General features: G+C 42.2%; 1 protein-coding gene across 4 annotated transcripts in view; it reads left to right on the top strand.

Annotated features, from left to right (window-relative positions):
• The window catches only part of SYK (spleen associated tyrosine kinase), a 90,447-nt gene that overhangs the window by 63,697 nt on the left and 10,001 nt on the right, over positions 1-16,749 (top strand). For 2 of the 4 annotated variants that reach the window (XM_081263305.1, XM_081263306.1), the window contains exons 7-11: positions 1,444-1,512; positions 10,134-10,221; positions 11,393-11,570; positions 14,741-14,950; positions 15,472-15,661. In XM_081263305.1, the coding sequence (XP_081119431.1) occupies positions 1,444-1,512; positions 10,134-10,221; positions 11,393-11,570; positions 14,741-14,950; positions 15,472-15,661 (735 nt within the window). The remainder of the gene's footprint in view (positions 1-1,443; positions 1,513-10,133; positions 10,222-11,392; positions 11,571-14,740; positions 14,951-15,471; positions 15,662-16,749) is intronic. The other 2 variants (XM_081263307.1, XM_081263308.1) reach the window with 2 other exon arrangements.

Here is a 16,749-nt window from a genome sequence, read left to right as displayed (position 1 = left end):
AACTGGGATTTCTGTTGAGTGTGGGTGCAACCAACCTATTATCAGTGCTAGGCTAGACAAGTTTTCCTAAGTTCTTGCTTGGGTTAAATTCTCCCTATTTATTATCTATTTATTTATTTATTTTTGGTACCAGAGATGGAACCCAGGACACTTAACCATTGAACCAGAATCCTAACCCTTTTCAAAACTATTTTGTATTTTTTTAAAGAGAGAGAGAGAGAATTTTTAATATTTATTTTTCAGTTTTCGGTGGACACAACATCTTTATTTTATTTTTATGTGGTGCTGAGGATCCAACCCAGCACCCTATGCATGCCAGGGGAGCGCGCTACCGCTTGAGCCACATCCCCAGCCCCACTATTTTGTATTTTGAAACAGGGTCTTGCTGAGTTGCTTAGGGCCTCACTGAATTCCTGAGGCTGGCTTTGAAACTGTGATCCTCCTGCCTCAGCCTCCCAAGCTGCTGGGATTGTAGGCAGATAGCACACACCCAGCTAAATTCTCCCTATTTTCTGAAAGTATCTAAAATAAGGAAGAAACCCCCATGTCAAATCAGAAATAGGCCCTCTGTCAGATTTGAGAAATGGAAACATTTCATTCAAGTTCAGCCTTGAACTCTGGATTAGCACATATGCAGGGCCATATGTGTAATCCACAGGGCCACATGTTGAGCAGGGTGACTTGGCAGGTAGATAAGATGTCTCCCAAGTGATAAATTGTTATCAGGGAATTAGATCTTTCCCAGTAAACTGGTTCAACAAAAGCTTAGAGGAAGGAGAACTGGGAGGTGGATGATTGGTGAGATTTCAAAAGAAGTTCCTGGAGAAGGAGGGAGACTGTGAGTCTGGCCCAGAGCTCTTGTCCTGGCTCATGTCCACAGGGGGTGAGAACGAGGCTACTGTTCCTCTGCATCAGAGTTTTCCCAGTGTGTGCCTGAAGCCTCTGAAGGGAAACCCTGCCTTTTAGACTGCTAGGAGCTGACTTACATTCAAGGCAGGAATTGATTTTCTCATTCCTTTGGGGGACATCAGTGTGGACTTTCCGTGCCCTCTAATGCCACCAGGCAAGTGGGCCTTCTGTACCTCACTTTGTGCCTGATACCCCACCCCTCACCCCCAAAAGCCAGATCCAAAGAAAGCCACATCTATATGTATGTTCTGCCAGGGGCGATTGCCACTTGGGATCTGAGTCTTTGTTGCAACCAAGGAGGCTGCTCAGGGGTGGAAAAGATTTCCCTAATATTTTCCTAGTTCCTTCTGCCCAAGTAGTAACCTCTACAGGAAGCATTTCAAGTGGCCAAGAGTCAACCTCACCCTCAGGGTAGGGAGGGACTCAGCCGAGCTCCGTTGCAGAAGCAAGTTCAGGTAGGATGTCATATATGCTGTCCTGAATTTATTTTCTGACACTAAATTTCCTGTTCCTCTTTGCCATTATGGTTTCTAGAGTTGGTCAGCGGGTGGAATAATCTCAAGAATCAAATCATACTACTTACCAAAGCGGGACGGCAGAAAGGTGCTAAACCGTGACCCCCCTGCCCCCTGCTTGCTGTCCCTGAGCCTCGGTAGGACTGGCCTGGCTCAGCTGGCGCTCAGCCCGCCCTCCCTGTCCACTGCCCGTGTTGCTGTGCTTCCGTGCTTTGCCGTGTGCAGCCCTCGTTTGCACCCGCAGCTCGCGACACCCACACCCCCTGTGCACCGTGCTTTCCGTGTGGGTCCTCAGTTGCTTCGTTATAAAGTCCATCCATGTCCGCCTGCTGACGCTGCTCGAGTGCATCGTCAAAGTCATTGCAGTGAGAGTGATCAGTGGTAGCTAATATTCCTATCGGAAGAGCTTTTCAAAGACAGCCAATTTTTGACTTGCCAGAATCACTCGGGCGGTGTTATGTGATTGACTGTCAGTTACATCTGTTGGGAACATATTTGGTAGGTGCACTGCATAAAAAGACCACAGGTTGTATGCAGAGGGTGTGCCCCCCCTCCCATTTCATGGCTGCTACGAGGTTCCAGCGCAGAATTAGAGTCCATTATCCTGATTCATTAGACTTGAACCTTAGTTAATGAATTAGAATTGTGATGCATATTAACTCATTATCTAGTATTCATTCAATTCTTTCTATGTTGTCACAGTTCCAATACAGAACTTTAAATATAACAGAAAAGAGATGGAATAGGAGGGCTAGAAAAACTATTTTTCTTTTTGGGGCAGTTGACATCGAATTGATTTGTGTGTTTGGCTGTGTGACTGGATTTTTGAGGGGGGAAGTCATTTTTAATGATTTTATTTATAACGAATCATACATATGTGCATGAACTCTGGATTAACACATATGCACAATTGAACTTGAACTCTGGATTAACACATATGCACAATTCACAGGGCCACGTGTGTGTGTGTGTGTGTGTGTGTGTGTGTGTGTGTGTGGCATGGACTGCTCTTTCTTCCTATTGACTTTTGTCTTCAGTGGGGGTAAAGTTCATTCTTGCCATTTTTATATTCATCAGCACTATCCCAAACATTTTGGCATATAATCCAATATTAAACTCATGGAATAGATTGATTAAGCTACTTATTAAAATCAACACAAATAAAAAGCATAAGCACACTGCGATCCTATTCAATAGTAATTTTCCAAGTTGACAGCCATACTCAGATGCCCTTGATCTTGTTGACCACAGAACAGAGAAGTATTTGAGGGGAACGGCCCCTCACACCCCTGGGGGGAATACTCGGTCTGCCTTGGTGTTGGCGGGCAGAACCCTGCACAGCTCCACCCCTGTCCACCCACCGTGGGCAACACTCCCCTGGTGTGGAGAGGCCCTGCTGGGTGGCCAAGATGGCTACAGTCCAGCAGGAGTCATGTCCAGTGGGAAACAGGCAACAAGGTGTCTCCTAAGCCTAGGAGCTTCAAGACCTGCCTGAGGGAGGGTGCTCTTCAGGCAGGAGTCTCCTTTGCAAAGTCATGAAGTCAGTGACCGCCGTCCTGTTGGCAGCCACACTCACAAAGTGCAGTCGTCGTCAGTGGGACATCACGTGTTCAGGGCTTCATAGAGCCCAGGGCACGCCCTGCCCAGGACAGGCTGCCTTCCCCCAGCTCCAGGCCCAGGTCCCCTCCCGTCCTTGGCCACCTCCCCGACACAAGATTTGCCAGATGGCCAAGGGAAGGGGCATGGTCCACGTCTCCAAGCCCCACCCCTTTTCATTCATCATTCCACTTCTCCTGGCCTAAGGCCTACATGCCACCTCACAGTCCCCAGCCGATGCATCATCCCAGAAAGGAACACTTTCACCATGTACCTTGACCACAGCAGCCTGTGTTTACCTTAATTCTATGGCTTACAGGCAGGTGGCTCAGGGTTCCACCAGGGAAGCATGCCCAATAGGAGATATATGTACACACACAGAGAGCACACAGGTGACATACATGTGCACACATATTCACACATGCATATATGTGCATGCATATACCTATCTGTATGCATATATGGTATGTACACACTAACTACATAGATTTATACATGTGTGCACATGTATATGTGTTATGTATAACATGGGCTCCACATGTATAGTCATGTATAGTAATCTGCATATCCATACACACTCATACACATGTCAGTGTACACACAGATGTATTACATGAACTTACCTTACAAAATCATGGGGGCAGGCTTAGCAAGTCCAGTATCCATGGGGCAGGTTATTAGGAAAGGAAGGTCAGAAGCAGGTTGGAACCTCAGAGGCATGTCCAAAGCTGTTTTCTCCTGGCAAAATCAGTCAGTCTCTCTATGCTACCCTTTCTCTTTCTTGGGAAACCTATATTCTCTTCCTAGGGACCCTCAACTGATTATGTCAGGCTCACCCAGGATAATCTTCTTAACATAAATTAACTGTTTAGGTGTGGTGATTAAGTCTGCAGAACTCTTTCACTACAGTGCTGAGACTATTGTTTGATTCAATGACTATAGCTCAGGGTAACCAAGTTGTCATTTCAAAAACCCATCACCATGAAAAACCAATAAAACAGTCCTGTGAGACGACAAACCTCTGTCATTTTCTAAGTAGGCTTAAGCCAGCTAAGGTCCCTCACAATAGCTAAGGAAATACCTAGAAAATAAGATTTAGTATACCTTTTTAGACGACAGAGAATGTCTAAAGAAAGTTTAAGAATCTGTAAATACAACTACATAAAAATAAAGCAATATACACATGATAAGAGCCATAACTTTGCCAAAAGAGAAATGTAAAAACTGGGAATAAGTATTATAAATAGTAACAATGATATGTATAGAATATTTATTTCCTTAATATATAAAGAGATTCTATAAATCAATAAGGGAAGTATTCAACTATCTAAGAGGATAATGGGCAGGGAATTTCAGTCAGTAATTGAGAGTAAAGTAAACATATATAGTTTTTAATATATTAATTGTTGCTCAAGTTTATAGTAAGAGAAATGCAAGTTAAAACTATGGCATACACCCTCATTGTTATACAAAATTACATATAAGAGGTTATGGGGGGAATGGGATAACAAACATGGAGGGAAATGAATTACAGTAGATGGGGTAGAGAGAGAAGATGGGAGGGGAGGGGAGGGGGTATAGTAGAGGATAGGAAAGGTAGCAAATACAACAGTCACTAATATGGCAGTATGTAAAAATGTGATGTGTAACCGATGTGATTCTGCAATCTGTATTTGGGGTAAAAATGGGAGTTCATAACCCACTTGATTCTAATGTATGAAATATGATATGTCAAGAGCTTTGTAATGTTGTGAACAACCAATAAAAAAAAACTATGGCATACAGTTAAAACTATGGTTATACAGTTATGCAGCAGGCTAAGCAAGTCCAATGTCCAGGAGGCAGGTTGTCAGTAAGGGAGGATCACGAGTAGGAGGGAACCTCATGATCCTGTCCAAAACTGTTGCCTGTGTGAAACTGAGACTGGTCCAAATCTAAAAGCTTAGTATGCTGTGTCTCAAGGGTGTAGTGAGTTACACTACACTTTATTAGAGAAAAAATGAAATGATACAATCTACAAGAAAGGCAATTTTGTGACATCTATGGAAATTAGAAGTACATAAAACATTCGTATCACAGATGTATATATATATGAAAGTGCTCATTCTAATGCTGAAAATTGTCAAATTCCTGTAATAATTTAACTGTCTTTCAATGGGAAATAAATGTTATCAGTTAAGTAAAATTGCTACTGTGAGAGAAGCTGAAATCTAGAATTATTTCCAAAATACAATGTTAACTGTTAAAAAGCAAAGTCATAGATAAATAGATGGATAGACAGATAGATAGTATTGACATAGTGTGAAATATTCTAGAAGAATACAGAAAATGCTGGTAATGCTTCAAGTTTTCATAGATGCCAAAAATATTAGTAGATAATTGGTAAGGGAGCAGGATTATCTTATTTAAAATAGGGATTAAATATTTTAATGATTCATCAGGAATAATCTAGAAGAATTCATACTTATGTTCTCAAAAATGGATGAGGAACTTTCCATTGTTTAACCGTTCATGATTAAAGAATTGTGACAATTATGTCAAGTAGCCCATCTGTTATACTCAGGAGTAAACAACTTTTAACTTGTTAATTTGCTTAACATTAACAATTGTTTTTAACAATTCAGATAAAAAATATGTGTTGGAACTTCAAGTAACTCTAGCATCTATACAGCTAATGAAAAGTATGCTTTGATTTTCAAATGATTAGAGAATTTGAAATTTTCATAATAAAAACAAGAGTCAGATGCATTTTAAACTTTTCTTTAAAAAATAGTATCACGTTTGTATTTATTTATTTTTAATTTATTTTTTAGTTATAGGTGGACACAATGTCTTTATTTTACTTTATGTAGTGCTGAGGATCAAACCCAGTGCCTCACGCATGCTAGGCAAGCGCTCTGAGCCACAACCCCAGCCCATGTGTTTATATTTATATAATTGAATTTAACTAAAGAATATAAGTCCTGGGAGTCCTTACATAGAATCATATCCCTCTTGTCATTAGTCCTGGAATTCTGTTTGTCTTTTTTAACGTAAGCACAAAACTGTATCCATCCTCTAACCCCAATATTATCCATAATTATAATGCACTAATAAAAACATTAATAAAAATGTATCCTATTAAGAAAAAATGGGCAGAATTTGACCATCAGCCTTAAAGACCCGAAGGTGGCTTTTCAGTTTTGCATTTCAAAGACACATTTCCTAAGATGATTAGACTGAGATGTGTCCCCAAATTTCTCATTAAAACCCACTATTTTTCCTGTTTTACTCAACACATGCATGGGCAATTGAGATATTTAAAAACATTTCTCTAAATACTCATTTCCTAGGGCCCCACAGAGAGAACAGGAAGACAGAAATTCTCCAGGCACATCTTTTGACTTGGCAGTGCCAAGCCAGCAGGCTACATCACCGAGAAAGGGTGTCCATGTGGTTTTAGAGGGACAGATTTTACACCTTTACTGTCACATAAGAGAAGATTCCTTGTGCAGATCACGTGTGCTTTTGTGCATCTGAAACAACCCTAATACTGACCCCCAACCTGGAATGACTGTGGTCATTCCACTGGAGACTCCTGGTAGCCACGCATGGTTTACTGCAGCCAGTAGCTCTGAAGTTGACTGGCTGCCATCACGATTATGTTCTCACCTATATGACTATAGCTGCCTCACTTGAAAACACCTTTCAAGAACCTGACAGTAAAAATCAGGATCTAGATAATAAACCGGAGGACACTTACGGTACTGGGAAACCAGGAAACTCGGAATTAGCTTATCTCTCTGTGCCATAAGAGCATTCTTTTTTTCCCCTACTCTTGTTCACTTCCAAATTCCAAGCACTTTAATTAAAAAAAAATTGTGAAAAATATTTTCTATTTGCAGTTAAACCTAAACTATATAATATCAGGGACCATAACTTATAATCAAACGTGACTTTTAAATTATTTCTATGGAATAGGCTATCATCACCTGAATTGATGAGATTTAAAAATTTCCAGTTTCTCTTTGGAAAGTCAGAAGCTCAGGTAGGTGGTGCCACCTAGTGGTGCCCAACAGCTGTGTTCTCTGTTTTGAGTGTTGGCAAAACTGGGTAAAAGGAACTGTCTGCGTTTCCTTTAGACCTTGTTGTTCTCTATGGAGAAAAGATGATAGTATTGATCAGGGCAGAGTAGATTCCCCAAGCAAAAAGCAGAAGGAAGGTGGCGAGGAATAGTAATGCTCACCAGCCGTATGTTTTTTCACTAAAATCAACATTTCATTAAATGTTACGCAATAATAAATACCTTCATGATTCGTCATTATGCCTTTGTGTTTACTCCGTACAGAGGCCTCAAATTGTTCTCCTCAGCTGAGTTTTGACTTCCGAGGTTTACGCTGTTGTTGTGTTTCTAACAGATGGCCTATTGACCCCTGAGGGAAAGGTGGAACTTGGATTTGTATCATCTTCATCACAAAATGGACATGGCTTTCTGACCTGACTCAGTGGGAGCCCCCCACTTCTGCCAGAGAATGTTCTGCCACGTGCGGTGCCATCTTTTGTTCCAAACGGACCAGGCTCCAGAAAGCAGGGGGTGCTGAGGAGGAAGGCATCCAGATAGGAGAGAGCTGGCGTGGTTAATCGAGGGACTCGGGGCTGTCTGTGGCTGAACCCTGAGACCTCCTTTTCACAGGGTGGTCTGTGTGGGGCAGCATAGAATCAAGCCCTGAGCCACCTTTGCTGAAAATATGGAGCCCAAATTTCCAGAGGAGAGCCCCAGTCTATTTCCTTGTCCATAATAAGCCCCGAAAGACAAGGAGTACATAACACACGGCCAGTCTGAGTCTGAGGTACTCACGTCCAGGACTTCAGATTCCCTGGGTCCATCAATACTAATTCCTACTTAGTCCTTATACACTGTATTCTTTCCAGTATTTTTTTTAAAAATAACTTCACCTGTGTTTTAAGATTGTTTCCGCAGGATTTCTATGTTAGGTATTTGCGCTGTGATTTAGTTGTAACAAGTCTTTTTGAGGTCCCCTTGCTCTGGAGAACATTCTACTGGGAGGAGGCTGAAGCCTCAGGATAGTGTCCTGAGTGATCAGAAGACAGTAGTTCTTAAGGCAAGGATCCATGGTCCCTTCCTCCCTGGCGGCCTATCCTGGGGCATCCTTTAACTCTGTGTCTGTTCGAGTTTTGCCTTGGGATCTAGAATTTTCCTATAGGGAAAATCAAAGTATTCGAAATTATAGTAAATGTTAACCTAAAAAACAACTTTTAAAAAAGTATTCCAGCTTAGAGTTTGTTTGAGGGAGGGAACTCAGCAGGAAGGATGGAAAACAGGGTAATTGTATTATAAATTGGAAGTGAAATCATATACAATGTTTAAAAGAGGCAGATTGTCATTTGGAATAATCTGTACCTACTCCCCTCTATTAAAGTCTGGAGAGAAAACTCGTTTTAGCATCAATATTAGGTTACACTTGGCACCTCCCATTTATAAGGAGTAATTTTCTTTCATCCACCCGCCCACCCATCCATCCATTCACGTGCTTGTTTAACACATTTTTATTGAGCACCTATCATGCATATGGCAGACACTCATGCAGGCAATGAATAGTATACCTCGGGGAACTTTTGTCATTTTTGATATGTCATAGTTCTTTTAAACAGTTCAATAAGAATGCTGAGATGATGCGTGAGAACATAGATCTGATGATATCCCTCTGACAGATAAGACCTCATGTCCTTTAGCCTCACCACTGTGGGAGGCCATGCCCTCAGCAGGAGAGGAGGACATCAGGATGCACCGAGATACACAGCCAGGTGGCCCTGTGGTACATTATGACCTCATTGTTACACGTTGGTTTCTGAGCCTATAACCAATAAGGCAGATGAGGATTTGGTATGTCCTGTAAGATAAGTGACGGTGTAATGTTAAGCTTAAGTGTCTCTCTGTTTCTTTAAATTTCTCCCAAATCTGGTGTTATCTCATTTCTTCCTGGCCAGTGTTTGGGATAAATAAAGTTGCTACTCATTTCATACCAATGGGGAGTAGGGAGGGATTTGGATTGTGGATTTTCTGTGAACTAAATTTAGTAGCAATCACCTTGATTTTTTTTTAAAGAGAGAGAGAGAGAGAGAGAGAGAGAGAGAGAATTTTTAATATTAATTTTTTAGTTTCCGGTGGACACAACATCTTTTTTATTTGTATGTGGTGCTGAGGATCGAACCCAGCGCCCCATGCATGCCAGGCAAGCGTGCTACCGCTTGAGCCACATCCCCAGCCCAATCACCTTGATTTATCTTAAAGGTGAAGATGGGTCAGGAAATTCAGGCTAAATGTGTTCAAGAAGGAGAGTCCTTAGGAATATAAGGAGTAAAGTTTTTCCCCCATTTATTTCATGATGCAAATTGATGTTAATCAAATGCATATTATTCAAGTTTGTAATGACCCGCAAAGCTTTGCTTCAGATGGGCTTCTGTTACCTTCCTTCAGGTAATCAAAAAACACGCCTCATCTCACAGGATCCATAGCTTTGCGATGGCCCGGGTTGGTGGCAGCCAGACTTTGGGACCTGTAGCTTCCTGGCTAGGGCTATCTGCCAGCCTCGACTCAGATGGTGTTAGATGTCCCCTGCGGCCACAGAAGCAGGTGGCAATAAAATGTACCTGCACGCTTTGGACTTAGGAAGTAGATGGTAGCAGCTGGTGGGAATTGAATTTTCCTTTTAAAATAATTTCCATGTAAAATAAGATCAGAGAGACAGAGTTAGAGCAGGAAAATGAATCCAAGGGGAACATGAAAATCCTCAGCATCTTTTGGTAGGTGGGAAACTGATGTGAAAAGCCACAGAAGTGGGGAGGGAATTCCAGCTGAACGGAGGGGATGGTCTCCCCACACCCTCTGAGACCCCAGCCGGACCTGAGCTGCATGTACTCCTTCCACGATCCAAACAGTCGCTGGAAGAATGAGATAACCCTTTTTATTTTCCTTTTCGTTCTTCTGAATTCTTTCCTTTGTCTTCTTCCCTGCATAAGTTCAACTGTGATTGTTGGAAAATAAAAAATGCTCAGACCTACCTGAGTGTGTGTCAGTAAAAAAAGTGACACGGGGTCATCTGTGTGCTTCAGGCCTCCCCATCTTCCAGGACCCGGCCAGAGAGCGCGGCGTCCTTCAACCCTTACGAGCCAGAACGAGGACACTGGGCTGCGGAGAGAGGTGAGAAACACACTTTCATTCTCTGGACGTTCACAGAGCAAAGTGCATGGGCACTTGTAAGTGGGTAGAGTTGGCTCCAAAGTTCAGCGCATGGTCTGTAGCTGTGAGACGACTGTCCCATGGTAGCAGCGATGTCATGTGTCCGTGAGGAGGACGGGGCTGTTGGATGAGATAGTGTGCTACCATCAAGACCCTCTCTCTCCATAAACTGGCTGTGTGGACAACATCCGTGAGTCTTCTTCCGAATGTCTCCCCTGGGAATTTGGCATCTACTCTGTTTGCAGTTCTGAGAGGGTCATGTTCTTGGACAGCCCTGTGTGTCCACTGTGAGTTTTGAAGAAGGTCCAGTCAGAGGTGTGGGGATGGAAGAGACGTGTGGGTCGCTCGTATTCCAGGTGTGTGGAGGGAAACTCACTCTGTGAGACCGTGAGGAGACAGTTCCTGGAGATACCCCCGTCATGGCATGGCCTCAGAAGTGGGGCCTTTGGAGGGTTCCCTTGGGTCCTCTAGGTATCTATCTCCAAGTTTCTCTTTTTGTGAATGAACTTGGAGTCTGTTTAATGCTGTAAAAACACCTTAAGGCAGTGCTTTAGAATAATGAGAACCAGTTAGATCTCATTTAATTAACTTCTGTAGGTCGGGATTTGGACCTGCCCCATGGGGTAGGCTCAGGCTGGACCCTGCAGGTGGTCCAGGGCAAGGCCAGGGCAGCCTGTCTCTGTCTCCCCTGTGTACTAACTAGAGGTCCTCTTGGTTTGGTCCCTGTGAGTGGGCTACTGTGGACTGTCTCACAACACGGTGGCCTCAGAACACCTTCCATGTCACCTCCAGACTTCAGGAATGAGGTTTCCCACAGACGAGGCAGCAGCCGTGTGTCCTTGGAAGTCACACGCATCACTTCTCCTGCGCTCTACTGGTTGACGCAGCTGTAAAGGCCACCAAGGAGCGGTGACCTAGGCTGCACCTCTCAGCAGGAAGGATGTCCCATCACGATCAGACCTAATTTAAAGCCACCACAGCCCACTGTTCCATCTGGGGTTGAGGACCCTTTCCTGGTGCCTCCCGGCCCTGCCTTCAGTTCTCTGTCATACCCTACGTTCCCACGGCGACCAAAGGGGTGACCCTCACAGGGAATCCCACCTCAGGGTTGTGTTTCCGGACTGTGTTGCAGGTCCCCAGAGAGAAGCCATGCCCATGGACACAGAGGTGTACGAGAGCCCCTATGCGGACCCCGAGGAGATCAGGCCCAAGGAGGTCTACCTGGACCGAAACCTGCTCACTCTAGAGGACAAGGAACTGGGCTCTGGTAACTTCGGGACGGTGAAAAAGGGCTACTACCAAATGAAAAAGTAAGTAGCGTGCTCCAGTATGCCATCATCCTCCCCCCCATGAGCAAACGTTCTAGAAACTTCTAAGAATACATCTATGATATTCGTTTAGTCCTGAACTTAAAATCCAGCCTCACATGGCTGAGTTCTTTGTACATTATAAAGTTTGTTTATTTCCGGTATTCTTGTAATGAGAGCATCCATTATGTGTACTAACTATGGGTGTAGGAACTATTTCAGTTTCAGTACAGACGCCTTATAGAAAATCGGGGAATGGAAATAAGCAAATGCGCGCGAACAGCATATTCATACCCAAACACGACCACTCTTAACTACACTTAGTTATGTGTATTTTTTTGAAGTTTAATATGCACCTGTATACACACATGAATTATCTTATTTAAATAAAACAACAGTATAGCGTTCTCACTTATTCGGGGGGATTTTATAATGTGTCTCAATTTTCTTACCTAGAAAATTCTTAATTCCAAATACCATTAGGACAATTTGTATTTTTTTTTCTTTCTGGTATAATTGAAAATCACAATGTACCATAAATCAGTTAAAATTCCTACATTACTAAAATGACTTTGCATCTTACTTGATCTTTAGAAGGAATCCCACATAGAATGTCCCGTAAAAATACTGATTTCTAAAGTCCTTTGAGACAAACCCTCTCTTCAGATAGGTAAAAACACTAATACAGGTTTGATAGGGTTCATTGTTTCATTCTATTTGCGATGGAAGAAATTTTGGTAAAAGTGATGTTTTCTTGAGTAGGTAATTTGCATGATTCAAAGATCAAAAATATAGATGAGGACTAGGGCTGAAGCTTGCCTAGCATATGAGAGGCCCTGGGTTTACCCCAGCAATGTAAATGAAAAAGGAAAAACATATAGGCAAAAGCACACACAGAAACCCTTGCTTCTGAGGCTGCCCCTCCATATGTGTATGTATATTCATGTGCAGTTACATATGTGTGTACATATGCATAGCATATGTGTAGGGGGTATATATACGTATGTATGTATATATATATACACATTGTCCACGATGCTTATTTTTATATATGTATATAATCACGATCTTTTTTTAAAAACTGAATATTAATTCTCATGTATTTAGGCACACATTTTTTCAACTTGTTATAGTTGGCCATATTTAAATTCCTTGCTTAATTAAGTATTAACATAGACATAGGTACATAATTTCCACTAGAGGGTGTGGGGAGGGAAGAGGCTCTCTAGGTTAATTTGGGGCAAATAACATCTTCACCACACTGAGTCTTCCAGTCAGTAAGCACAGCCATCCTTCCGTGAATAATGAAGAATCACAGTTTTGTTTCCTCCTGTCCAATCCTTATGTTTGTGTGTGTCTTATGTATTAATCAGGAACCGCGAAGCAATGCTTGACAAAAGGGGGCAGTAGCCTGGCCACTGATCCAACAGAGAAAGCTTCCTATATTTTACCATTAGGAATGATGTTAGCTATAGGTTTTAGCTGCTCTCTATCAGAATAAAGAAGTGTTCTCTTATTCCTGCACTTCTCAGAGTTTTCTCTAAGAATGAATGTATGCCGAATTTTACTGAACACTGTCCCTCCACTGAGATCACCATATGGCCTGTCTCCTTTATTGTGTTTAGATGGTGGATGACACTGATTGGCTTTCGAAGGTTAAACGCACCTTGCATTCCTGGAATAAACTCTCCTTGTTCGTTATTTGTTCATTATATATTTTCATAAGTTACTGAACTTAATGTATTAATATTTCTCTTAGAATTTTTACATCTGTGTTCATGAAGGATCTCAGTCAATTTGTTCTCTTTTCTCATAATTATCTGATTTTTGGCATCAGAGTAATGCTGGCCTCAAAATGAGTTGGGGAGTTTCCTTCATCTAATATTTTTCTGGGAGACTTTGTTGTTTCTTCCTTAAACATTTGCAAGAGTTGAAAGATTTTTACTTTTTAATTTTGACCCCTGCCTCACACCATACACAAAACCAGTTCCCAATGGGTGGTAGACCCAAATGTGAAAAGCAGAATACTCAGCTGTCTAGAGAAGGCATAAAGGGGTAACTCCATGTCCTCAGGAGGGTCCAGGGGGCGTTCTGGGGTGCTGTAATGCTCTGAACCTGTCTGTGTGAAAGCAACCACTGTGGTCAACTACTGACATTCACCGAAGTTACAAGTGCTTTTCTCTCTAGTGAGTCAGAATGAGTCTCCTGTTCTTTTTCTGATCTATTTTATCGGATAGTTCTCTTTCAATTCTTCAGTTTGGGAGCTCAACAAGATACTTCCCATATTCCTGGGAATTGTATCAAGGAGAGGTGCAGTTTTTCAAATCACGTACAATTAAGTTCTATCATTTTATTGAGGCCTCACTATATTAGAATATTTTCAAGAGTTCAACATGATCTAGGTGGTGCTTTTTGTTAGAATATTAAAAAAATCTTGATTTTTGCAAACTAAGTTGAAGCTTGCTTAAAATTAACAAATTTCAGATGGAAAAAGAAGTATTTTTTTCCAACTGTGAGCTTTAACAATGTATGTTTCATAATTCTGCACTGAGAAATTCATTTTCCATTGCTATTAAAGGAATCTATGATCACATAATCTTGATTGGTAAATCACAAGATGTTACAGAAATCCATATATGTCATGGTTGGTTTTATGTAGATGCTCTTTAAATATTTTACCATTTAGGGGTTTTGCTTGGTTTGGGGCATTCTTTAGCATGGTCCCCTACCATTATCTGTAAGTAATGTGGTGTTACTCTCTTCATCTATAAAATAAAAGAGCATGGTTAGAAGACTAGGCATTCATCACATGGCGTTATAAGATGCGCTCTGTTACAGATTTTTTTGGTTTTGTTTTTTGTAGCAGAGTTTGAACCCAGGGGCTCTCAACCACTGGGCTACATCCCCAGACCTTTTTAAACATTTTATTCTGAGACAGGGTCTTGCTAAGTTGCTTAGGGTCTCACTAAGTTGCTGAGGCTGGCTTTGAACCTGCAGTCTTCCTGCCTCAACATCCCAAGCCACTGGGATGACAGGCATGAGCCTCCATGTCTGGCTGTTGTAGGTATTTGCATAACATCACTTCTGCATAGGAACCAATGCTTCATGGAAGATAGTTTTGTAGACAGGAGTCATTCTGGAAAGTTCCCTACAGGTTATGCCCTGTTTTTCAGAGTGGTGAAAACAGTGGCTGTGAAAATCCTGAAAAATGAGGCCAATGATCCCGCCCTGAAGGATGAACTGTTAGCAGAAGCCAATGTCATGCAGCAGCTCGACAACCCCTACATCGTGCGCATGATCGGCATCTGTGAAGCCGAGTCCTGGATGCTGGTCATGGAGATGGCAGAGCTGGGTCCGCTCAACAAGTATCTGCAGCAGAACAGGTATGGCAGTGTGCCCAGAGGCCAAGATGCTGTGCCTGGAGGGACAGGGCCCCTGCTGACCCCAGAACAGCCTGAGTTCTATGGGAAACCTCACCCTTTGCACCTTCCCACGGTAGTCGATGCTCAGAAACCTCAAGAGAGGAGGCACAGTCTCTGGGTCCAGTTACTTAGAGATAATCTGTAATCCACCCATTTTTGTTCTCCTTTACTCATTCTCTACCCACACTTCCGGTTCAGCAATAGAATCAGCCCCTCAGATGATTTGGACCAGAAGTCTGCCCTCACTGGGCAGAACATGACCACACCTTTAAGCTACCTTCCTTGCAATTCAAAGCATGCTGTGAAAATCAAACCTATTGAATATCAGGAAAATGGAGTTTTATCTGGAAGTGCTGTTACGTTAACCAGGTTGCCTCTGCTGCCGCTGTGTAAGATTAGGGAATGAAGGGTCTCATCTTCGGTGTGCAGGAGGAGTGAGGGTCACTACCCATGGTTCCTAACAGCAGCCTTGTGGTTTTCAGGCACGTCAAGGATAAGAACATCATAGAGCTGGTTCATCAGGTTTCCATGGGAATGAAATATCTGGAGGAGTGCAATTTTGTGCACAGAGATCTGGCTGCAAGAAACGTATTGCTGGTCACTCAACATTATGCCAAGATCAGCGACTTTGGGCTTTCCAAAGCACTGCAAGCAGATGAAAACTACTACAAGGTAGGAATGAGTCCCCGATGTTCAGAACAGCAGGTTGTCAAAAGCCCAGAGGTAAATTAACCTCTTCTTTATTTTATTACAGTAGGATTTTAAGAAGAAGATTCCCTAGTAACCATGCCAAAATTTTCTTATCAAACTCTGATTCTAGGGGGCTGGGGTTGTAGCTCATTGGAAGAGCGCTCGCCTAGCACATGTGAGGCCCTGGGTTCGATCCTCAGCACCACATAAAAAATGAATAAACCAATAAAGGTATTGTGTCCATCTCAACTAAAAAAATATTCTTTTTAAAAAACTTTGATTCTATTTTTTTAAAATGGAAATACTCAAATGTGTCACACCTTGAGATTTACTCAAATTAGTCTCTTTCGAATTATGTTCCATGGAACAATACTCAATCATTTGTTTTGAAAAAGAAGGATGGAGTTCCTTCACTAAATTAACTTTGAAAACTATGGACTAGACAGGTTGATTCTTGTTAGGTCTCCCTAAGCCCTTTTATTTAACTGACACTGACGCTCAGAAGAGGGTTTTCCTCTGCTGTTTTTCTCAAACCTGATTCATGGTGTATCTAATAACATCTAATGGAACGCTGTTCCAGAGCATCTGGTAGGGATCTGTTTCAAGATAGCCTTTAACGTACACATATCTACACATAGGTCAAAGAAAGCAGATGAGAAATATCATATAGATCCATCATCTCCACCCAAACCATCATCTCTGTCCAGATGAGGGCCCAGGTCTTCCCACTAAATAGGTGGAAATTGTTGGCATCCATTAGAATTAAAGTGTAAGAAATAAAAATAATAAAATCCTGGAAATAAAAAATCAAGGTAGTTATGTGAGAGTAGAAAAGAAATATACCCTTTGGTCTGTGAAGGCAGAAATTATGCAGAATTGAGGATGGACTCTCAGGGAAACATAAAGTGATGACCAGGCCTACGTGTGTGTTTGGACTTCCTAAAAAAACCATTTCACAACGACCATTCCTGCTTGCCAAGGTGACTTCACTCCTGACTGTCACCCTCTGCATGCCCTCAGAGGAACTGGTAACTAAAAGAAAGGAACAAGTCCCATCGTCACAGGAACGC

This window comes from Spermophilus citellus (genome assembly GCF_964194105.1).
Source record: "Spermophilus citellus genome assembly, chromosome: 12".
Taxonomy (NCBI): domain Eukaryota; kingdom Metazoa; phylum Chordata; class Mammalia; order Rodentia; family Sciuridae; genus Spermophilus; species Spermophilus citellus.
Note: the sequence above shows the minus strand (reverse complement) of the source record. Positions and strands in the feature narration are given on the sequence as shown.